Source organism: Tachyglossus aculeatus, chromosome X1 (assembly GCF_015852505.1).
Source record: "Tachyglossus aculeatus isolate mTacAcu1 chromosome X1, mTacAcu1.pri, whole genome shotgun sequence".
In the NCBI taxonomy this organism is placed as follows: Eukaryota; Metazoa; Chordata; class Mammalia; order Monotremata; family Tachyglossidae; genus Tachyglossus; species Tachyglossus aculeatus.
In genome coordinates, this window is record NC_052101.1 from 33148172 (window position 1) to 33174111 (window position 25940).

The 25940-nt window shown below is 41.9% G+C and overlaps 1 protein-coding gene across 5 annotated transcripts in view; it reads right to left on the reverse strand.

Moving 5' to 3' along the window:
- The window catches only part of SGCD (sarcoglycan delta), a 601642-nt gene that overhangs the window by 102456 nt on the left and 473246 nt on the right, over positions 1 to 25940 (reverse strand). For all 5 annotated transcript variants that reach the window (XM_038739913.1, XM_038739909.1, XM_038739912.1 and 2 more), the window contains exon 4: positions 894 to 981. In XM_038739913.1, coding sequence (XP_038595841.1) covers positions 894 to 981 — 88 coding nt within the window. The remainder of the gene's footprint in view (positions 1 to 893; positions 982 to 25940) is intronic.

Consider the following 25940-nt stretch of genomic DNA (forward strand, 5'->3'; position numbering starts at 1 on the left):
AGTTCTTTCTGAATGTAAGCACATGGCAGCTTGAGGTTGAATTCATTTTCCTCCCCAAGGCAATGTTCATACACACACAGCTTAAATCATTGCTTACTGAAGCTATTTCTTTAATTATTCAGTGTTGGGATTTCAGGCCAGATATTTTATAAGCAAGGCAGGCAGCCAATCTATTGTAGAAACCATATATTCATGAATTCAGCAAGACTTCTTGGAATTCTTCAATTCCTCTGATTCTATTCTTTCAGGCACATCCCAAGACACCAGCAGAGTGAATTTAATGGGGCACAAAGCTCAACCATGAAGTGCTAATAATAGCTAAAATCAAACGTTTTTTCATTAGTAGGAGGGAAGACTTTTGCTAAGGAATGGCAGCTGCCTCCGTATAGCTCACCAGCGCACCACCAGATGTTCTAGACATGGTAACGTTGATGGAACACTTGGACAATTAGTGTCTTAAAATGGAGATGTCCATCTGTGATTTCAGTTCCTGTCGCTGAAACCAAACAAGTGGCAATACTGTGTGTATACAGTGAAGTCATTTGATGAATGAGCTGCTCTTCCTTCTTCCCCACACATTTACTTATTACTTGCTGATATATGTGCCAAAGAAAAAAGCCACCTGTTAACTATTACAAATATTACTATCATTACTACTATTAAAAAATACAAAAAAAGATTTCTCATTGCCTTTTAGGAATCTATAGCTCTAAATTCAATGGCAGTTTTATCACACCTACAAAATTTAAATATAAAGGAATATTTTAACAACTCTTCTGCTTAGAAGGCTTATGCAATTAAGCCTGTGTTCTGATAGCAACACAACATAACATTCTAGGAGAAGACTCCTTGCAGCATCTTGCATTTTGCTTCTTGGGGATTGACTTCCTTACCTGTTATAAGCTGAGTTAGAACTTTTGTCTGGTCATTGAGTATGTTCACTGTAACATTCCTGGCAGATTTGAAGTACAGTGGATTGCCCTAGAATAAGAGCACAAGAAAAGATAAATGAAAAATGGTGCCATGCTCCTATGAAAAGATAATAAACCTCATGTCAGCAGGACTAACTGTCCACCCGAGTGCAATGTGCTACTCAGCTGATTTGGAAAACAGAGAAAGTTCAACATTATCAACCTGCTTGAAGTCCAATAGCCAATGAATGCAGAAGCCTCACATCTGTAATAATAGGCCATTTACATAAAAATAGGGAAACATACTATAGACAGAGACATTTAGGAATGAATATAACGATTTTCCCCATTTCCTAGTTTAGGAAGCTCCCATCAGTTACATTAGTGCAGTGTGCCTAGTGTGGCCTAATAGATAGAGCCCGGGCCTTAGAGACAGAAGGACCTGGGTTCTAATCCCACTCTGCCACTTGTCTGTGGAGTGACCCTGGGTAAGTCACTTAACTTTTCTGTTCCTCAGTTACCTGATCTGTAAAATGGCACTAAAGAGTGTGAGCCCCATGTGAGACAGGAACTGTGTGTAACCTAATTACTACTACTACTGCTAATAATAATAAGAATAATGGTACTTGCCAAGTACCAGTCTAAGCACTAGGGTGGATACAAGTTAATCAGGCTGGACACAGTCCCTGCTCTGCATGGGGCTCACAGCCTTAATCCCCATTTTACAAATGAGGTAATAGACTCAGAGAAGTTAAATGACTTGTCCAAAGTCACACAGCAGGCATGTGGAAGAGTCAGGATTAGAACCCAGGTCCTTCTGACTTCCAGGCTCATTATCTATCCACTAAGCCACGCTTAACTTGTATCTATCCCAGCATTTAGTACCATGTCTGGCATGCAGTAAGCACTTAATACCACAAAAATTGATTGTCTTACTGGTTAACAAGATAAATAATAATAACCACAATAATGGTATTTGCTAAGCATTTACTATTTGCCAGGCACTGTATTAAGCGCTGGGGTGGAGACAAGCAAATTGTGTTGGACACAGTCCCTGTCCCACATGGGGCTCTCAGTCTCAAATCCCCATTGTACAGATGAGGTAACTGAGGCACAGAGAGGTGAAGTGACTTGTCCAAGGCTACATAGCAGACAAGTGGCAGAGCCGGTATTAGAACCCATGACCTTCTGACTCCCAGCCCCATGCTCTATCCACTATTCATTCACTCATTCAATCGTATTTATTGAGCACTTACTGTGTGCAGAGCACTGGACTAAGCACTTGGGAAGTACAAGTTGGCAACATATAGAGATGGTCCCTACCCAACAGTGGGCTCACAGTCTAGAAGGGAGAGACAGAGAACAAAACAAAACATAGTAACAAAATAAAATAAATACAATAAATATGTACAAATAAAATAAATAGAGTAATAAATACATACAAACATATATACATATATACAGGTGCTGTGGGGAGGGGAAGGAGGTAAAATAGAGGGGGTGGAGATGGGGAGGAGGGGGAGAGGAAGGAGGGGGCTCAGTCTGGGAAGGCCTCCTGGAGGAGGTGAGCTCTCATTAGGGCCTTGAAGGGAGGAAGAGAGCTAGCTTGGCGGATGTGCCGGGGGAGGGCATTCCAGGCCAGGGGGATGAATGCAATGCAATGCACTATGCAATGCTATCCTCTGCATCTGTAAAGACCTTTTCCAAAATTAACAGAAAGTACAATCTGTCAGTGTAGCATAAGATAAGTACCATATTCATTTGTATCACATCTCTGACTTCTATTTGATAGTTATCATTCAAAACCTTACAGGAACACATCAAAAGAGCTCCCTTAAGATTTGGCCATAACATTTAGGTGCTCTAGTGAGCAAATTCCCCTATCAGTGTCGTACCTGGAGCGTTTCCAGTACTCTACCAGTCTCGGCTAAGGGAGGAAGAGTCAAGCAGAAGCCTACGCATTCCATTCCTAGCTTGGGCAGTGGCTACCGAGTGGAAGGCAATCTGCTACAAGTCAAAACTCACCCATGCTGGGCAGCAGCAGCATGGGAGACAGCCGAGGGTGGAGACTCAAGTTAACTGCGTGGAAGGAGGCAATGGTAAACCATTTCTGTAATTTTACCATGAAAACTCTATGGATACACCACCAGAACGACTGCAGATGGAGAGCGAGGCATTCTGGAAGGGATGGGTCTGTGGTGTTGCTATGGGTTGGAAACTACTCGATGGCATAAGACAAGACAAGTGAAGAACAGATTTCAATGAATGCATCAGTCCTGCAGATAAGAAGAGGTAAGTAGCTTCTGTTGGGAGGGGCACAAAACCCCTCATGCAACTGTCCACTTCTGGGAGCTGGAACACATGTGCTCTCAATGTTAACTTACGGCTAAATTGCTAATGAACTGCAAAAGCCGGAGAAATTTAGTCCTTTTCTCATTTGGGAATACTAGGTCGTTTGCCTTATTTTCAGAAAATCTTTAGAGACCATGTAAGCTTAAGTTTTTTTTTTAATGATAAGAAAAATATTAAATTAAAAATGCTACAAACTAAAGAACCATAGGACTACCTAGTCATAGAACTATTTTAAAAAGGATTTAGGTTTTAATATAGTTTATCCTTAGGGCGGGATGGGGTATTGTTTGCCTAAAATATGAACTCAAGTTTCAGGTTTTGCACTCATGGGATACTTATTTATTTACATGTCCTCCTTCTCTAAGTACTGAAAACCTATACCACAATACTCAGGCAATAAGATATGGTTTTTGGCAATGCTTTCAGCCTGCCTCTCAAATTCAACTTAGAATCAGTTTCTAAGAAAACGGGCCTGCTCACAGCACTGCCTTTAACTGTATGCGAGGTTGGATTATTCGCGGGCTCTTTAAGTAGGGTCTGGTGATCACTGGATTCAGATGTCTTTTTTTGAGGAGAAGTAGGTTTGCCCCTAATCCCACTCTCCAGTGATACCCAACAGGCTGTCTACAATCCTCAGAGCATAAGAAATGACAATTTTGGAAAAGAACAATGATCAACTCAGTCCAGTATCCTGTCACTGATACTACTAGTACGACGAATAATACTAGTAACATTTGTTAAGGACTTACTATGTACCATGCACTGTAATAGACACTCGAGTGGATACAAGATGATCAGAAACAGTCCCTATCCCTCCTGGGGCTCACAGTCAACGCAGAAGGGCACTGAATCCCCATTTTACAAATGAGGATACTGAAACATTGAAAAGGTAAGTGACTTGCCCAAGGTCACACAACAGGCAAGTGGCAGAGTTGGAATTGGAACACAGCTCCTCTGATTCACAGGTCTCACTGCTTCTGATGATCGAATTATTGGAGCATGCCAAAGATGATTTCCATTCCATCCAAGTATTTGCAGATTCACCATATAGTATTTCTAACTTTTCCTCTCTACATGCCTAGCTTCTTCCCCTCTGGCCATCCTAGGAAGGGGCCTGGCCCGCTGGGAGAAGGCAGTCTAACCCTTCCCAGCCAGGGGACTTGCCAGCCGGACGGACACCTTCCTTTCCTTTTGTTGCTGGCTTCTTCCCTGAGATCTTCTATGACTGGGGCTCCAACTCATTCTGGGGCTGTGTCACAAGTTCAAAACCCACCCAGGGCTCTTTGTGTCCACACTGTTCCTTTGCCAGAGTTCAAAACATGTCTCAGGACTTTTTACTTTAGTTTAGCTTTTGGAGGCACCAGAGTAGTCTTTGAATTTCACTGAGGCAGAGTTGAAAAAAATCTCTGGAGAGGCTTTGTTCATTCATTCATTCATTTAATCGTATTTATTGAGTGCTTACTGTGTGCAGAGCACTGTACTAAGCGCTTGGGAAGTACAAGTCGGCAACATATAGAGACGGTCCCTACCCAACAACGGGCTCACGGTCTAGAAGGGCGAGACAGACAACAAAGCAAAACACGTGGACAGGTGTCAAAGTCGTCAGAACAAATAGAATTAAATATGCACATCATTAAAAAAATAAATAGAATAGTAAATATGTACATGTAAAATAGAGTAATAAATCTGTACAAATATATATACAAGTGCTATGGGGAGGGGAAGGAAGTAGGGCGGGGGGGATGGGGAGGAGGAGAGGGAAAAGAGGGCTCAGTCTGGGAAGGCCTCTTGGAGGAGGTGAGCTCTAAGTAGGGCTTTGAAGGGAGGAAGAGAGCTAGCTTGGCAGATTTGTGAAGGGAGGGCATTCCAGGCCAGGGGAAGGACGTGGGCTGAGGGTTGATGGAAGGACAGGCGAGAATGAGGCACAGTGAGGAGGTTAGCGGCAGAGGAGCAGAGGGTGCAGGCTGGGCTGTAGAAGGAGAGAAGGGAGGTGAGGTAGGAGGGGGCGAGGTGATGGAGATCCTTGAAGTCAAGAGTGAGGAGGTTTTGCTTGATTTGTAGGTTGACAGGCAGCCACTGGAGATTTTTGAGGAGGGGAGTAACATGCCCAGAGGGTTTCTGTACAAAGATCCGCCACTTGCGGATCCAGGCAGCAGAGTGAAGTATAGACTGAAGTGGGGAGAGACAGGAGGATGGGAGATCACAGAGGAGGCTGATGCAGTAATCTAGTTGGGATAGGATGAGAGATTGAACCAGCAAGGTAGCGGTTTGGATGGAGAGGAAAGGGTGGATCTTGGCGATGTTGTGGAGCTGAGACCGGCAGGTTTTGGTGACGGATTGGATGTGTGGGGTAAACGAGAGAGCAGAGTCGAGGATGACACCAAGGTTGCGGGCTTGTGAGACGGGAAGGATGGTAGTGCTGTCTACAGTGACGGGAAAGTCAGGGAGAGGTCAGGGTTTGGGAGGGAAGATAAGGAGTTCAGTCTTGGACATACTGAGTTTTAGATGGCAGGCAGACATCCAGATGGAGATGTACTGAAGGCAGGAGAAGACACAAGCCTGGAGGGAGGGAGAGAGAGAGAGCAGGGGCAGAGATGTATATTTGGGTGTCATCAGCGTAGAGATGATAGTTGAAGCCGTGGGAGCAAATGAGTTCATCAAGGGAGTGAGTGTAGATAGAGAACAGAAAGGGACCAAGAACTCACCCATGAGGAACTCCTACCGTAAGGGGATGGGAGGGGGAGGAGGAGCCTGCAAAGGAGTCTGAGAATGAACAGCCAGAGAGATAAGAGGAGAACCAGGAGAGGACTGAGTCTGTGAAGCCAAGGTTGAATAGTGTGTTGAGGAGAAGGGGGTGGTCCACAGTGTCGAAGGCAGCTGAGAGGTTGAGGCGGATTAGGATAGAGTCCATGCTGCCTGGGGCTAGTTTTCAACCCTGTGATTCCCTGGAACTACAGAGTTCAAAGCCCTCGCTGGGGTCCTTATTTCCTGGGAACTTGCTGCTGCTGCTGACTGGAGAAGGAAGAGAGGAGAAAAGGCCTCCTGAGTCAGAGTGGAGTGAGGGTCAGGGGTGGGGGGTGAGAGAGAAAGAGAAGATTGATTTTGTGTGATGGAGAGAGTATTTTGCGATAGAAAGTTATTCTTCCTTTAAAAGTTACAGGGAGTAGCCCTAAATGGAGGGCTGTCAGTTTCAGGGAAATATCAAAAATGAAACGTGCATTATTACAGAAACTACTGTGCTTGCTGGTACCAGCTTGCCTGTTCCCTTTCAAATGAGGTAGAGACATAGTCACAGTGCTGTATTCTACAGTACATTTTCCAGTTCTACTATTGATACCATTACCACATTACATCTGCCCATGTTCAGTCCAGTATTCTGTCAACGATCACAATAATAATAATACTTGTGGTATTACAATCACATTTTACACCTGTTCAGAAGATCCAGGCTAGAGACCTCTGAAATACAACTACTTCCAAGCAATTCCATCACACACCCTGATCATTATAAAATATGTTTTTTAAGGGCAATATGCCACTGGGGTATAATTTGCTTTTAATATTCTGTAGGGAAAGAAGAGAAACCCTTTAAGATAATTCTGCTCCAGGTTTCCCTAAACATCTGTTCATTAGGAAAGGTATTTGAGGCTAAAAACATATTCAAGCACAGGTTGTTTAAAAGCAGATGTTTTCTTTTCAAACTTGCACTTTTTGCCTGTTTAAACTTCAGTAAGCTTGCAATCCATAGAGTGACTAAGTATTAATGCTTTTGTAGTTATATTTTGAACTTTCTCCCCCACATTTCACTCACCTATTCAACTCTTTTTTCCAAATGCTGTCCTGTAGATTCAATCTGTCACCAAATCCTGTTAGGTCTACCGTCACATCATCTCTAAAATCCAGCCCTTACTCTCCATCCAAACTGCCACCACCCTGATTCAAGCACTTATGATAACCTGCCCAACTACTCTAACCTCCCTGATGCCCTAGTTTTATTGATCTGACTCATGTGACCTCTCAAATTCTTAAAACTATCTTCCATCTCCTTAGTTTTTCATTTCTGAGCTCTCACACTTTAATTTATTCAACATATTTACTGAGCGCTTACTATGTGCAGAACACTGAACTAAGCACTTGGGAGAGTAAAGTAAAACAGAGTTGGTAGATATGTTTCCTGTCCACAATGAGTTTACAGTCTAGATGGGGAGACAGACATTAATGTAAATAAAGTCTGGGTAGTACATTAGTGCTGAGTGAGGGGTGAATAAAGGATTCAAAGCTAAGTGCAAAGGTGACATAGAATGGTGTGGGAGAATAGGAAATTAAGGCTTAGTCTGGGAAGGCCTCTTTGAGAAGATATGACCTTGTAATTGTTTCGAAGATGGGGAGAGTGATCACCTGTTGGATATGAAGAGGTGGGGTATTCCAGGCCAGAGGCAGGACCTGAGCAAGAAGCTGGTGGTGAGAAAGATTATACTGAGGTACAATGAGTAGGGTGGAATTTGAGGACCAAAGTGTGCAGGCTGGGTTGTAGTAGGAAAGCAGTGAAGTAAAGTAGGAGAGGGCAAAGTGATTGAGTGTTTGAAAGTTGTTGGTAAGGAGTTTGACGTGGAGGTGGATGGGTTCTTGATGAGTGGGGAAACATGGACTGAATGTTTTCATAGAATAATGATCCATGCAGCAGAATGTTAGGTATGGGCTGGAGCGGGGAGAGACAGGAGGCAGGGATGTCAGCAAGGAGGCTGATGCAGTCATCAAGCCTGGATAGGATAAGTGATTGGATTAAAGTGGTAGTAGTTTGAATGGAGCCCCCTCTCAGGGTCGCACCTGGAGAACTTCCAGTACTCCATAAGACTCGGCTACAGGAGGAAGAGTCAAGCAGAGGCCTACCCATTCCATTATTACTGTGTGCAGAGCACTGTACTAAGTGGTTGCTGAAGAGGAGCGGAGTGTGTTGGCTGGGCTGCAGAAGGAGAGAAAGGAGGTGAGGTAGGAGGGGGCAAGGCGATGGAGAGACTTGAAGCCGATAGTGCGGAGTTTTTGCTTCATGCAAAGGTTGACAGGCAACCACTGGAGGTTTTTGAGGAGGGGGGGTTGACAAGCCCAGAGTGTATCTGTCGAAAGATAATCCAGGCAATTATCTAATGGTTATCTAATTTAGATAAGAGGAAGAAGAAGAGAATAGAAACATGGATATGTTGACAGGTAAAATGTTTAGGTAGTAGTGGAGTACTACCTCCTCCAGGAGGCCTTCCCAGACTGAGCCCCCTCCTTCCTCTCCCCCTCCTCCCCATCCCTCCACCTTACCTCCTTCCCCTCCCCACAGCACCTGTATATATGTATGTATGTATTTATTACTCTAGTTTATTTGTACATATTTATTCTATTTATTTTATTTGGTTAATATGTTTTGTTTTGTTCTCTGTCTCCCCCTTCTAGACTGTGAACCCACTGTTGGGTAGGGACCGTCTCTAAATGTTGAAAACTTGTACTTCCCACGTGCTTAGTACAGTGCTCTGCACACAGTAAGTGCTCAATAAATACGATTGAATGAATGAATGAATGAATGAGTATGAAAAGAAATGTGCCGAAAATGGACTAGGCAGAGTTGTACAGTGCATCTGAGCTGAAATGAAGAAAAATTAATTGGGGAAAACCTCTTGGAAGAAATAGGTTTCAGAAAGGCTTTCAAGATGGGAAAACAGGGGAATAACGGATTTGAAGGGACAGGGAGTTCCAGGGATTGGAAATAGGAGAGACAGAAACAGCCCCTGTGAGGTGAGGCTGGGAGGACTGAAGAGTAGGGGATAGGGAGCAACGAGGGAAGAGTGTAGTTAAGTAACAGGGAGGGAGCTAACGGAGTGTCTTGCAGACAATTGTCTGGAGTTCTGCTTGAGTGCAGAACACTGTACTATGCACCTGGGAAAGTAGAATAGAGTTGGTAGGCACATTCCATATCCAGAAAGCCCTTAACAAACACCATTAAGAGAGTCAACCATTGCAACTCAGAAAATGTGCTTTTCATTTCAGTCTTGCCCCATCTTTCCAGTCTAAATTATTAACATACCATCTTCATTTATTTATGCTATGAGAAAAAGAAACCTGCAGCTACTTTATACAAAGTCTTCCATTCCTTTCTTTGTGTTTCTGAGATTCTTTGTCATTTGTTCTGACGATTTTGACACCTGTCTACATGTTTTGTTTTGTTGTCTGTCTCCCCTTTCTAGACTGTGAGCCCGTGGTTGGGTAGGGACCGTCTCTATATGTTGCCGACTTGTACTTCCCAAGTGCTTAGTCCAGTGCTCTGCACACAGTAAGCGCTCAATAAATACGATTGAATGAAAGAATGAATTATGTTTTTCCAGCACCACTATCAGGAAGCACTAAGCAGGTGACATGCTGTAACCAGGACCTCAAATGGTTAATTTCTCCTAAGGATTTTCCCATGTCTTGCAGGGACTTCCAGCAACTTCCCTGTAGGCAAATGAAGGAAGGCAAATCCCTGCAGATCTCTGCCTGGAGGCATGAATATGCCCTAGGACATGAGAATAGTTTGACACTCACTACAGTTGTAAGGGAAAGAACTGAAACACTGGCAAGATTTGAGGTTAACATTCATTTTTCCCTCCTCACCACAAAGGTGAGAAGTATTCTGTAATAGCCCCCAGTCCTCTTTTCATCTCTTAACTCAATTACCTAGACAATAATCAGCTCCCAGCACAACACAAAAATAATCTCCGCTTGAGCTGTAGTACACTATTCTGTCTAAACTGGAACTTAACATACAATAACAAGTAAAAGGCAGTTTCAATCTTCTTTCTTTTTATCACTCATATAATTTTTGGCATGAAGAGATTTCTCTAAGTAGGCCAATCATTCAACAGCACTACTGGTCTAACACATTATGAACTAATTTATCACTTACATGTCATCAATTCATGTTATTCTTCTTCCTTGACTGGTATATAAAAATGGAAAAGAATCAGAGTTCCACTTCAATGCAACAATATCAAGATGGCATGGCTTCACTGACACTGTCCTCTCCTGGTGCTCCTCCTATCTCTCTGATCGCTCCTCTTTGGTCTCTTTCATGGGTTCCTTATCTGCCTCCCACCCCCTACCTGTGAGAATCCCTCATGGCTCAGTTCTGGTCCCCTTTTGTTCCCCATCTACACCCACTCTCTTGGAATACTCTTTTGTTTCCATGGCTTCATTTACTATCTCTATGCAGATGATTCCCAAATCTACCTCTCCAGCCCTGACCTCTCTCCTTCTCTGTATCTAACAGAAACTCCTTAGCATTGGCTTTAAAGCATTTAATCATCTTGCCCCCTCCTATCTTGCCTCTTGATTTCCTATTACAACCCAGCATCTTTATTTTGCTCCTCTAACGCCAACCTATTCATTGTATCTCTATATCATCCACCCCACCATTGACCCCTTGCCCAAATCCTGACTTTGGCCTGGAAATCTCTCCCCCTTCATATCTTCTTTCCCCATCTTAAGAGTCTTCTTATAATCACATCTCCTCTAAGAGGTCGCCCCTGACTAAGCGCTCCTCTCCCTACTGCATCACTTTTGCACTTGGATTTGTACCCTTTAAACACTTGATATTCATCCCACCCTTAGCCTGTCTCCCCCTCAAGACTATAAGCTCATTGTAGGGAGGGAACATGTCTGCCAACTCTGTTACATTAAACTTTCCCATACTGTGCACTCTGCACACAGTAGGAACTCAATAAATTTGATTGGTTGATTGATGCAATATTCCCCAGTGATCAATATTATCCTAAAGGAATTTCTTGGAAAAATAAATAATTATGCATTTTGGAACAAGAATTATTATTACAATCATTCAACTATCTAAGAACTAGAATTTCGAGCCTGCTAAGTATTGAAACTTCCAACTACTTTATTTCCTTATCGGTCTGTTTTATACAACTACATCTGCATTGTGCCTTCCTTTCCCCTCTTTTAAGGCACTAAATTTAAGGACAAGAGTAATATTTGTGTGGCACAGATGTGCCTTTTTGTTTTAACAAACGGTAATAGAGATTTGCTATTAATGCAATGAAAACTTAAAAAGCAGGTTTTCAGCCCATTTGAAAAGTGCTTTCTTTTTACAATTCTTCTGTCCAGTGCAGAAACAAAGTCCATGTATTCAAAGCTGAATGATATGGAAAAATAATTATTTCTTGAGAGAGCAATTACAGTATTAAATGGGTAAAGTAAAAGCTTATTAGGGTATCAGCATGTAGTGTGGCTCAGTGGAAAGAGCCCAGGCTTTGGAGTCAAGAGGTCGTGGGTTCAAATCTCAGCTCTGCCAATTGTCAGCTGTGTGATTTTGGGCAAGTCACTTCACTTCTCTGTGCCTCAGTTCCCTCATCTGTAAAATGCGGATTAAGACTGTGAGCCCCCTGTGGGACAACCTGATCACCTTGTGAACTCCCCAGTACTTAGAAGAGTGCTTTGCACATAGTAAGTGCTTAATAAATGCCATAATAATAATAATAATAATAATATACATGCAGATAATTGGCTCGTAGCCCTGGAATTCTAGACTGGAATTCTAGACTTCTTAGGAGAAACACTAACAATACAAATCTGATTGCAACCACTCTATGATACCACCACTTTAGGAATACAACCTGCTTTGTTTGATGCTTTACCACACCTATATGCTTGACCATCTTCAATTTTCTGCATAGTCTGCAGATAAGTCAATCATGCACAATGATAGTGGACTGTAGTTTAAATAACCTGTGATTCAGATGAATTCACATAAACTCAATGTAGGCAGAGAATGTGTCTGCCAACTCTGCTGTATTGCACCTTCCTGAGGACTTTGCACAGAGCTCTGCACTAAGTGCTCAAAAAATACAATTGATTGACTGATGTTTTAACCCAATTCCATTTTATTAAAGCCATTATCCCTTTAACAGGGCTTAGTCTTGCAGCATTTAATGAAATAAACTATGTTTAAGAAAAGGGTAGGGCAGGAGAGGAGTCAGAAAAGAAAAAAATCCAGGCAGCCACGGTGCTGAAGGCAGGGCAAAATGGGTGCTCATATCTGAGACAATCCATTCCCTTGATCCTAGCAGTGAGAGGGGACAGGTAGATTCTTGATTAGTTTAGGGTGGGGGTGTCTCAGGAGTTTGAAAATAACTTTTGTGCTCTTTGTGGCTTTGTTGATGGGTAATGATTGATTTCTTTTTGTTTTCTAATGCTTAAAACCAGAATGATTCTTTTTCCAAACTCCTTTGGTGGCACTCCAAAATTTGCAACGGTATTGGTACAACTCTGCGACACTATGTGATAGTGCCCACAGCTGGGTAAGATTGTATACTGTAAAACAGTTTTGATTTTAATTTGGCTGGAAAACTATGGGTTCATTTTCCAGATTGGGACATTTCTAAATTTCACTGAAAAGGAGGGAAGAAAGGCTGGAGTTGGTAAGGGAGAATAAAGAAAAGCAAAAAAAAAGACTTTTTCCAGATTAGAAATTTTCTTAATTCCACTCAAAAGGAGGCAAGGAAGGCAGGAGTTGCTAAGGGAGAAGAAAGGACAGCAAAAAAGGAGAGTTTTCACCTTAGTACAAATCAAGTTAGGAGGTTGAAAATACACCTTTCATTTGAAAGGGAATCATTTTATTTGAAATGTGCATGGGTGTCAGGTACCAATCAATTCTTCTGGGCTCCATGCTCTTCTGTGGTGAGATGAAGCAATCTACAATTAATGGATTTGGAGGAAGTATTGCCCGTGCTTTGTGACTGATTTTCATGGTGCTGAAGAGACCCTTTGAGCAAATTACTATAACTTGTTTATAGGTGGAGGCAGTTCAATTTAAAAACTGGTAATGCAGATCCTGATGAGTTCACTGCATCTCATTCAGACTAATTATTTTTCAATGAAGACACTGTCAAACTTCAACAAGCCAAAGCATCATCGTAGGATGCCAAAACAGATGAAGAAATAGTTAGGGTTTCTCCATCACCAGCCAAAATATTTGGATTAAAAGGCTTGCATCAATTGTCGAGAAAGGTTTCCACACCGGGGTGGCTCACTTTGTTCTATGAAATGTTATTCTGGTGAAATGATATTACAATCGGGCACTTTTTCCACGGCTAATGTTTGACCATCTGGAAAGTTTGAATTATTAGGTCACCCGATCTGGAGAGCAGAGGGTGGCACTGTGGAAGAGGGAGGTGGGAAACTGGGGGACAAGGTCTCCAGGCTGACCAGGGGGCATAGGGACTTTCCTCTAAAACCAAAGATGGTTGGGTCAACCTAGAGCAGACTCCCAAGGCAGAGGGGACCCCCAGTCTGAGCTGCCACAGCTGTGGCTCTCCCAGCCCGAGGTCCATCTCTCCTCTCGACAGCCGGGAATGTGAAAGCATGAAGGTACCTGTGTGAAACCTCGTGTTTCCTTTCTTTTTACTTAAAAGTAACTGAAAAATAAATCCCCAGGGCCAACAGTGATCAGAGACAGAGATGACCCCCATGTTTATCTTTTATTTGAAAATGAATATAAAATAAATCCGCAGGACCAGCAGCAGTCTGAGGGAGAAGTGACCCCTCCCCTCTTCCCCCCGCGCCCCCGACTGGGGAATGCTTGGGCTGTGTAACAGATCTTGCCATAAGACTGGCTGGGGGAAGTGGTGCCATGAGTGGGGCCGTGTTTGGGGGATGAGGGGGACCGGCACCAGGCTGGCATCAGATTGCATCCGTGGCTGAGTGGAAAGAGCCCGGACTTGGGAGTCAGAGGTCATGGGGTCTAATCCCAGCTCCACCACTTGTCAGCTGTGTGACCTTGGGCAAGTCACTTAACTTCTCTGTGCCTCAGTTCCCTCATCTGTAAAATGGGGATTAAGACTGTGAGCCCATGTGGGACAACCTGATCACCTAGTATCCTCCCCACAGAGAGTAGAACAGTGCTTTGCAAATAGTAAGCACTTAACAAATACCATTATCATTATTATTATTATTATTATTATATGACTGGGGGGGGGAAGAAGATATCTTGTTGACCCTTAACTAAATCACTTGGCCTCAGGATTGGTAGAACTGGTAGAATGTCCAAGCAACTTCGTAAACCAACCACATATTTCTTATGCAAATCGCACCCCGTCACAGGCTCTTGAGAAGGGAGGTGCATTTATAGCAATGACCGAAGAAGTAGAAAGAAGACCTTATGGGGAGAGGTATACGACCAAGTCATTAGGAACAAGAAATATGTGGGGGGGGATGGGAATTTGAGGAGGGAGTTGAACACTGGAAATAGCTGGCATGGGCAGTGAGCACGAGAGTCAGTGGATGGAGAAATTCTGTTGCCAGGAGGAGAGAGCAGAGTTAAAGCAGGTGAAGATTACTTTACGATGGACGAGGTTGGCCTGGTCTTCATGGTTTAATAGGGGCCCTTGTGTGACTCAATCCAGTAAGATCTGGGGCCAAATTCCAACTGTGGTAGCCTAATAGTTGACTGTGGAGATGGAGAGGTCTAGATGGACATCTCCATCTGGATGTCTGCCCGCCATCTAAAACTCAACATGTCCAAGACTGAACTCCTTGTCTTCCCTCCCAAACCCTGCCCTCTCCCTGAATTTCCCATCAATGTTGACGGCACTCCATCCTTCCTGTCTCACAAGCCCGCAACCTTGGTGTCATCCTCGACTCCGCTCTCTCGTTCACCCCTCACATCCAAGCCGTCACCAAAACCTGCCGGTCTCACCTCCACAACATTGCCAAGATCCACCCTTTCCTCTCTATCCAAACCGCTACCCTGCTCGTTCAAGCTCTCATCCTATCCTGTCTGGATTACTGCATCAGCCTCCTCTCCGATCTCTCATCCTCCTGTCTTTCCCCACTTCAATCCATACTTCACGCCGCTTCCCGGATTGTCTTTGTTCAGAAATGCTCTGGGCATGTTACTCCTCTCCTCAAAAATCTCCAGTGGCTACCAATCAACCTACGCATCAGGCAAAAACTCCTCACCCTTGGCTTCAAGGCTCTCCATCTCCTCGCCCCCTCCTACCTCACCTCCCTTCTCTCCTACAGCCCAGCCTGCACCCTCCACTCCTCTGCCGCTAATCTCCTCACCGTACCTAGTTCTCGCCTGTCCCGCCGTCGACCCCTGGCGCAAGTCATCCCCCTGGCCTGGAATGCCCTCCCTCTGCCCATCCGCCAAGCTAGCTCTCTTCCTCCCTTTAAGGCCCTACAGAGAGCTCACCTCCTCCAGGAGGCCTTCCCAGACTGAGCCCCCTCCTTCCTCTCCCCTACCTCCCCCTCCCATCCCCCCGCCTTACCTCCTTCCCCTCCCCACAGCACCTGTATATATGTATATATGTTTGCACGTATTTATTACTCTATTTTATTTGTACATATTTATTCTATTTATTTTATTTTGTTAATATGTTCTGTTTTGTTCTCTGTCTCTCCCTTCTAGACTGTGAGCCCACTGTTGGGTAGTGACCATCTCTATATGTTGCCAACTTGTACTTCCCAAGCGCTTGGTACAGTGCTCTGCACACAGTAAGCGCTCAATAAATATGATTGAATGAATGAATGAATGGTAGAATGTGGGAGGGACTTTATGTTCTCCCTATGCTCTTACCCTCTCTCTCAGTCAACCGATATCTGGAAGCCGTCTATAAGCCAATAAAGTTCATTTTAGCCACTCTTTTTTATTTGGTACACACTGCAAAAGAGTTGTCTTTGTCAGAATTACCCCTTCTACTTTCCAGCAAACAAGTTTAAATTGATATATTACAAAAACATACGGTTATTTTTGAAGAACTCAAGAGAAAGTCCAACTGTATGCCAGTTGAGAGGGATGGATTAGAGGCAGGCACTATTATTGCCAATTAACAAACAGAAAATTGTGGCCCAAACACTGGTTTTATTTATATATGGCAAATCAATGGTGGAGATGGGTCTAGAATTTCATTTTAATGCTTCCTCTGTGAGTCCAACATGCCTCTCAACAATACCTGAGTCAAAATTTAAAACTGTTCAATGCGTTTAATATTAAAAGCCTTTAAAACTAATGGAATATGCACAATTAGGACAGTTATTTACCTGACCTACTCATGTGGAGTATCCATATAATTCACATGGGACATAGCTCTACCTCTACATATAATTAATGTACCAGTGATTATATAATTCAGAGCTTTATCACTGAATTTTTCTTTACATGTTGCTAGAAAATGCATTCCTCAATGCTATGTGGACATATTTTTTATTGTTTAATTACTGAACAGCTTTTGTTCCTCACTTTGCCCTTCAACACAGCAAAACATGTTATTTATGCAACTAAAAGCTTCTTCTTGGAAAAAAGTTCTTGCTTGATAATGTAAGTTTCAGGGAAGCATAATACTATCTGTGATCTGAATTGGTAATGTATGAAGAGGAAAACAATAGCAATGAGATGCACAGAAGCTCATTTTAGTGGCTCGAGCTGATTGCTTTTAGGTAATACATAAGTTTGAAGCAAAGGCGATGCAACACTTTTTTTGATCCTTAGAAACAGTTCTATTTCAAAAATGGAAATGATCAAATGACCAGCGAGTGATCAGCAAGGGTGAGGCGAAATTCTCTTTTGAAGTAATGTCATCTCTTACGAACCCTGACTCATAACTGCATCATCTTATATTCTCTGACCCCAGAGTTCAGACTTCCTTTTAAAAAGAAATGAAGATGCCAGCTTTCTTCAAAAGTTGAAAACCCTTTTCTGCCTCCATAGAATGGAACGTGTGTATCAAACAAATTAATTTTCCACATCGAATGATGATTAATTTCCATGGAGCTTCAAATGCATATACTTTTCATGAGCTTTGAAAGTCCACAAGGAATATACCTCAGCTCAATATTGTTGTGCCTTATTCAAGTGTGTCTTTCAAATGATGCATTTCTGTTGTCATGGCCATCTGGCCATAGTGAATTGTGAAAAGTAACTCTGCAAAATGTTCACATGTATCCATGTTTTGCAGTTTTATGCAGTGGATTTTGAAGTTGCGCAGTAGGAACACATTGTGTCTTGCATCTAAAATTCTAGCCTACACCAGGGTTTTCCCGGATATGCTGTAGACCTATTAGTACGAGAAGCAGCATGGCCTAGTACATAGAGCACGGACCTGGGAGTTGGAAGGACCTGGGTTCTAATCCCAGCTCTGTCACTTGTCTGCTGTGTGATCTTGGGCAAGTCACTTAACTTTGCTATGCCTCAGTTATCACATCTGTAAAATGGGGATTAGGACTGTGAGACCCACGTGGAACAGGGACTGTGTGCAATCTGACTCGCTTGTACGTAACCCAGGGCTTAGAACAGTGCTTTTCCCTCTCCTCCTCCTCCTCCCATCCCCATCGCCCCCGCTTCCTCCGCCATATCCCCTTCCCCTCCCCACAGCACTTGTATATATTTGTACATACTTATTACTCTATTTATTTTATTAATGATGTATATATAGCTATAACTCTATTCTGATGGTATCGACACCTGTCTACTTGCTTTGTTTTGTTGTCTGTCTCCCCCTTCTAGACTGTGAGCCCAGTGTTGGATAGGGACCGTCTCTATATGTTGCAGATTTGTACTTCCCAAGTGCTTAGTACAGTGTTCTGCACACAATAAGTGCTCAGTAAATATGATTGAATGAATGAATGTTTACTGTCATAGTCTACCCTCCCAAGTGCTCAGTACAGTACTCTGCACACAGTAAGTGCTCAATAAATATGACAGTGAATGAATGAATGAACAGTACTTGATCCATAATAAGCGTTTAACAAATACTATTATTATTATTATTGAATCAAAGTTAGTCTCACCAGAAAAAGCCTTCATTTTTGTGGTGGATTTAAAGATGATGACTTTTGCTGCTGGGACCCATTTTCATTCCCTGTCAATCATCCCTGTTGCCCTACTCTTCTCTCTCTTCCCACAAGCAGCTCCACAGCAGCACCAGGCTCTCACTACTCCTGGGCATTCAACCCTGTCCTCTGCCCGGAACCTTAAACTGCCTACAAAACTGACCAATCCAACATACTACTGAGCACCTACTTTAATAAAGTACTAAGTGCTTGGGGAAGTACAATTAAGTGAGAAGCAGCATGGCTCAGTGGAAAAAGCACGGGCTTTGGAGTCAGAGGTCATGGGTTCAAATCCTGGCTCCACCACTTGTCAGCTGTGTGACTTTGGGGAAGTCACTTCACTTCTCTGTGCCTCAGTTCCCTCATCTGTAAAATGGGGATTAAGACTGTGAGCCCCCCGTGGGACAACCTGATCACCTTGTAACCTCCCCAGCACTTAGAACAGTGCTTCACACCTAGTAAGCGCTTAATAAATGCCATAATTATTATTAAGTAATGGTTATTGTCCTCACCCTCAAGGACCTCACAAGTTGAAGAAATACTGAATTCTGAATCTTGTCCTGTTGCCCTCTAGACTGTAAGCTCACTGTGGACAGGGGATGTGTCTGTTTATTGTTACACTGTCCTCTCCCAAGCACTTCATACAATGTTCAGGACACAGTAAGTACTCAATAAATATGGCTGACTGCTTGGATCTGGGTCTAAGTCCCTTACCCTCTCCACAGTCCCTTTCCTGATGTGAACTCAGAAATAAACCAGTGTGAACACAAAGACCTTCCACATTACATCCCGAGAACCAAGAAATGAAGGGCAAAGAAACCACACTTCCCTATTTGCAACCCTTATTTGGGACTATGGCAGGGAAAGGTCATAGAGCTTGAAGAAAAACTACACGAATTAAAGACATGCCTTCTTGTTACCTGGATGTAGAATCCATTGCTTATCCTACACATCAAAAGAAAGTGTTTTTCTACTAGAAGGTCTCTTTCTCATCTAGTTTGTTGCCTGTATTACATCAATTCAACTGAATGGAAGAGAAAACAAAGGAGGAAATCAGTTAAGATGGCCCGTGACTGAGCGTCCAATTTGGGCCCCAAAGGTATTTTTCATTTCACAGTGACTCAAATCTCCTGTCTTGATATTGTCCATTAGGAATAATGTACATAAGCAGTATTGTATGAATTAAGCTAGTGGTGCGCTAAAACTGTATGGGCATTTTATGAGTGCAGGAATTATAATAGTTTGTTGGAGTGATGGAAAAAGTATAGTGCTCTCTCCAGATCATGACTAATATTTCATCTCCAAGATTATAAACTACAGAGAGACGAACGGGTCTTTGAGGGTGAAGATCACACACAGATGGTTGATTGCAGCATTCACAAAAGAAATAATGAAGTCTCAGACTGCACATTTGTCAGCACTTCACTTAGTTACTCCATGATATCAATGATATAGTTCCCCTACAATTCTTCTCCTCTACCCAGAGCCCATTCTCCTCATTTACTTAACATCACATATCATTTCAATGGCAACATTCATTCGGATACTTTCAATTTATACAAAATTTATTTCATAAAGATGAACACCAATCCATCCCTTTAAATAGGCCAAATAAACCCCTAGGTCAGATATGATCACTCTATTGCTCATCCTGCCTTATCTTACTAGGAAGACCATCTCGTTCCACTCCCCTAACTCACACTTTGTACTGATTTATTTTCCAGAAAATCTTTCAAATTGGATTTACCACTCTGTGCTGTTTTGTGAATGTGTGGAGAGAGAAGCAGTTTGACCTAATGGAAAGAGCACGGACCCGAAAGTCAAGGGACCTGGGTTCTAATCCCGGTTCTGCCACTTGCCTGCGATGTGATCTTGGACAAGTCACTTCTCTGTACTTCAGTTTCCATCCCTGTAAAATGGGGATTCCATAACTGTTCTCCCTCCTAGTTAGACTATGAGCTTCAGGTGGGACAGGAATGGCATCTAACGTGATTTACACCAGTGCTTCACAGAATGCACGGCCCAGGGTAAGCACCTAACGAATACCACATTTACTGATATGATTGTGTTTGTGACTTCGTGGCTTTTCTGTTTTCTAAGGGTATTGTTCACATTGCCGTAGGGATGTTGAATTTTCCCACTGTTTCGCATCATTTCTAATTTAATTTACCAGGACATCGGGGTTTTCTGTTATCCATTCTCACCCCCATTATTATTATTGTCAATGATTATAGGCTGGTGACCTCCAGTAAGGAAAAGTCAACAGCTATTCTGGAGTTTCCAGAGAGAAGCTGCAATATAGTAGTAGTTAATGTGGCCTCCTCAAGACAAACTTGCAACATTAAATCCTTAATTCTAGAAAGACACGAAAGCTTGTAGACCCCATTTGTACTTTCAGTATGGTGCAAGATAAAGCAGTGTCTGTAAACACATAGCCCAGTGGAGAGGTGATGAATCTCCAGATAATTGGTCAATATACACTGCCAATAGTAGTAATGGTATTTATTAGGCATTTACTGTGTTTAGTGCACTGGTATTATGTGCTGGGAAAGAGTATGTAAGTGGGAATTAAACAAGGTCCTTGTCCCTTGTGGAGCTCACAGTCTATAAACTGTTCAGCTACCCAAACCTCAATAAAATAAACCTGGGATCTAGGTATCTGCACTTGACCTCAGTTTTCCTTTCCTGTTTAGAAACCTAAAGATGCAGTTAGCAATCCGTCGACTACACTGCTTTAAAATCATTTCCGTTTCCTGCAGTGATTGTGGCAACAAACTCACTGCAGTAGGATGATTACAGGTAATATTTTTATGAATGCACCATCGTCCTACTTCAGGGCTAATTCACAATTAGCACATTTAAAAGGCACTTGAAAGGAACATGTGGTCTCCTTAAAGCAGGGTGAGAAGACCAAGATAAAACATGTATTTTTTCTGGAGACTCTTTTACAGAATCTTCATGCACCTACTATTCAATCTTGAGTAGATTTCAGGCAAAGTGCTGAAGCAAATTCAGACCACTTCAAGTCTTATGTGTAGCCTTCTCCAAACCTTATTCTGCCAGCCATATACATCTGTTTGAGAACTGAGCCTGCCAAAAATTTTAATGCTGGGCCTTTTTCTTCCTGTTGCTTCATAACATATTGAGATGACTTGTAATTATTTTATTGTGTAGAAGATTTTAGACAGTGGGCAACTTTTGGCTCCCGCTCATGGGAACCAGCAACATCAGAGTTTCCTTTTTGCCATGTTTTTTCTTAATCTTTTCAAAACCAATAAGCTTCTGTCAGAGCCTCCCATATTAGCAAACTTGAGAAGTGAAAAATGTAAATTTCCATTGCCATGGTTACTGAGCAAGTCGCCTAACATAAGGACTAAGTCTTTTCAGTTATTCTATCAATTTCATCTTGTCATCTGTGATTTTGTTCAAATTACAAAACAATTAAACAAAGAAGTTGGCAAGGAAATGAATCCAGATGTAACAGTTTCCTTTTGCACTTCTTAATGGAAGCAAACATGCCGTAATTGGATTTGGTCCCCAGAAACTCAGCGGCAGAGCAGCTGAAGGGAGTTTCTCGAAGGAGGAGAAACGCTTGTTATCCACGAGTGTAATCAAAATGAAATAATGGCATATCAGTTCCTTGAAAAGGAGGCACCTTCAAATGGTCTCCAAGGGATTACTGCTCTGACATTTCCAACATTGCCTCTTTGGGGTTTGAAATGAAATTTTTAGGCTGCTACCACATTGATGGTAATACAGCTCTATGTAATTAAAAAGGAAACATCCAGAAATACACTAAAGGTGAAAGGCATTTGAGGAGCAGAAATGAAGCCACTGCATCTTAAAATAGTACAATTTACATCAAATGCCATTTTCAAAACTGCTGTAAATGAATTCCTGGAATCCAGTTCACTTCCACATTCCTGGATCTCCAACTCCTCCCTCATCTCTATCTATTGTTTATTTTTAAGGGTTTGACCTTGAAAAGGCAGAACTTCCACTGGATGGGAATTCACAGTCTGTAAGTTATCCTCTTTTAAATCATAATGATGTAACTTTTCCCTCTTGAATTGATTTGTTGCTTGCCATGTTGGTTAAACGAAGCCAAACTTTCATTTGCTCAATAACCACAATTCTAGTTTGTGTTTCAGTAACGAATATCTTACTTCTTGTATTGTACTTGGACGGTTTAGTCATGAGTTTGGTTCAATCACTTAAGTAAGCTTAAACCACAACATCTAGTTTGCCAATTCCATCTTGTCCAGTGTTTTTTAATCATCACAGCTGCCCATCACTGTGGTGGCATATGTATTGATAATGATGGTATTGATAATGACAGCTTTGGTTTCAGTTGAAATTTGATATTGCACATCAAGAATACTAAATATAAACAGACAGTTTCTGAGACAATATTAAACTGACAGAAATATTCTGAAGAGGCTAAACTGAGAGAAATATTCTGAAGAGGCAGAAAACCAGAGTCAAATTTCAATTTCTTCTCCAGTCTAATCCAATGTTTCAATTCTGAAGGCAGTGTTTCTATGCTATCTTCTGTTGGGAAGCTGTTATTTTTTTTTTAGTGGTATTTGTTAAGTTCCAGGCACTGTTATAAGTGCTGGGGTAGATACAAGGTAATGAGGTTGAATACAATCCATTTCTCACATGGGGTTTCCAATCTTAATCCCCATTTTACACATTTAATCCCCATTTTACACTGTGTGCAAAGCACTGTACAAAAAGGTTTCAAAGACTACAATGTAACAACATACATTCCCCGTCGATTCATTCACTCATTCAATTGTATTTATAGAGTGTTTACTGTGGGCAAAGCACTATATTAAGTGTTTGGGAGAGTACAATAGAACAACAGACACATTCCTTCCCACAATGAGTTCACAGTCTAGAGGGGGAGACAGTAATATAAATAAATAAATAAATGTTAAGTGACTTGCTTAAGGTCAAACAGCAGACATGTGGGGGAGTCACGATTAGAACCTAGGTCCTTCTGACTTTCAGGCTTATACTCTAACCATCAGGCAATGCTGCATGTTGCTGTCCCAAATGCAATAGCAATTCAGAGAAAATACATTAAGACCCATAGACAGAACAATATATATCACAAAATCTGTGAACTATTTTTTAAATGATAGAAATTAGTCCTATAGCCTTGAAGGGTAAATAAATCTGGAATGACAGTGAAAGTGAAATTCACTCTTGGCATGTTTTTCTCATTACCTTCACTATTAATTCCAAGCAATTTAGATCAGGCTAACCCACCAGGACTTCAGGACTTCTTTATATCCACCCAGAAAACCTAACATTCAATTGTTTGCTTGGATTTCTCTCTTTGTAAAGATTTTTATATTTGCCTCCCTGGTAGATGAAACACGGACTTGGGAGCCAGAGGACTTGGGTTCTAAACCTGGCTCTGCCACTTGCCTGCAGTGTGACCTTCGTTAGTACAGTGCTCTGCATACAGTAAGCGCTCAATGAATATAACTGATTAACACAATAAGCACATAATAATAATTACCACTATTATTATTATTATGGTATTAATTAAGCAATTACTATGTGCCAGGCAATGTTCTAAGTGCTTGGGTGGATACAAGCAAATAGGGTTGGACACAGTCCCTGTCCCACATAGGGCTCACACTCTTAATTCCTATTTTACAGATGAGGTAATTGAGGTCCAGAGAAGTGAAGTGACTTGCCCAAGGTCACACAACAGACATGTGGTGAAGCCAGAGTTAGAACCGATGAGCTTCTGAATCCCAGGCCTATGTTCCATCCAGTAAGTCAAGCTGCCTAACAAATGCCATTAAAAAAAAAAGAGCTTTATCTCCTTGTGGCATAGAATGTGCTATTTCTGTGCTCTGCATATGTTGAACATTAAATATTACCAATACTATTTTAGGATTGAACATCACAGCCAATAGGTCAAGACTAAGCATATGAACTGGCAAAGGCATACTTGACCAATCAGGTCAGTAAACTTAGATGTATTTAGATTCCTAGGGACTCAAGCCTGGAGTGACAGGGCTGGTGTCAAGTTATTCCTTCTTTCATTCAATCAGATTTATTGAGTGCTTACCATGTGCAGGGCACTGTTTAAGTGCTTGGGAGAGTACAATGCAACAGAATAAGCAGATATTTCTTGCCCATAATGAGCTTACAGTCTAGAGGACTATAAGAAGTCCATAACTATCCTTATGGCTTGCTGGGATACCAGCTGCCCAATGAACAAAAATCAACATTTGATGTATTAGAAGCTGACAGATATTAAAAAACAAAAAACAAAACAAAGCCATAAACAATATCTTGAGCCTTTGAGATTTAAAAATCATTTCATTACATGGCTGTGGCCACACTTACTTGGCAAATGATTTAAAATATGATAATGAAAATTATGATTATAATGAAGATGCTGCTACTACCAATAATGGGGGTGTTTAGCAAAAGAAGATTACTCATGCCTTTCCTTTCTCATCTTCACTAAATCATGTCCCTTCCTTTGTTTAAAACTCTCCTAAAATGCTACCTCCTCTAGAAGGCATTCCCTGACTAATCCCAGCACCTTACTAATCATGCCATTTTATTAGCCACTTTAGTACCCACGCATATATCAGTTGGGGTATTTATCACTTAGCTCTCGCCCTTCTAGACTGTAGCTTATTGTGAGTAGGAAACTCGTCTACCAATTCTGTTATATTGTACTTCCCCAAGAGCTTAGTACAATGACCTGCACACAGTAAATTCAAAATAAATACCATTGATCGATTACTGATCACCTGTGTTCATTATTCATACCTATTCTTACATTCCTCTCAGCAGTGCATGTTCATCTAATTATGCTTCTTTGCTTTACTATTAGACTGGCAACTCCCTGATGGCAGAGCTTATGTCTTACACTTCATAATAATAATAATAATGGAATTTATTAAGCATTTACTATGTGCAAAGCACTGTTCTAAGCACTGGGGATGTTACTAGGTGATCAGGTTTTCTCATGGGGGGGGGGGGGGGGTGACGCCCATAGTCACACAGCTGACAACTGGCGGAGCTGGGATTTGAACCCATTACCTTTGACTCCAAAGCCCGTGCTCTTTCCACTGAGCCACACTGCTTCTCATGAACAGAAACCAACATTTGATGTATTAGAAGCTGACAGATATTAAAAAACAAAAAACAAAACAAAACCAAAAACAAAATCTTGAGCCTTTGAGATTTCTTCTCAAAGGCTTCTGAATGTTCCTCAAGTGTCTAGGCTAGTGCTCTGTATTCAATAGGCTCTTAATATTCTATCGTTAATGAGGAGGAAACTATACACCTATCTCAATTTTACAGTGAGGGAGAAGAGTCAAACAGGAAAACTAAAATCCCAAACCATCCATTAATTTCCTGTAGTAAAAGAAATAACGTGGTGTATTCTGTTTATTTTCTAAGTGGGATTCGGCTCCTAGTAGATGATCAATAAATACCAGTGGAGATTAAGGTGATGATGCTGATGAAGGCTCTGGAGTTGGGTCAGAGAGAGGCCCATCTGCTAAAGCCTAACTGAAACACCTGCTATTTTTTAATCATTATCAGCAGGAGCAGCAAATAGTATTTCATAAATGCCTTCCAACGCATGACATGGGCCAGTTCCAATAGACTAGTCTCAGACTCTAAGCTCCTATAAAAGGAGAGAGAGCATAACAGAAGCCTACTTACAGAAGAACAAACAAAACATAAAGCAGAAAAAAGAGGCAAAAGCTTATGACATGCCAAGAACAAATTAACCGCGTAAACACTATATAAGGAGTTTAGTACTTC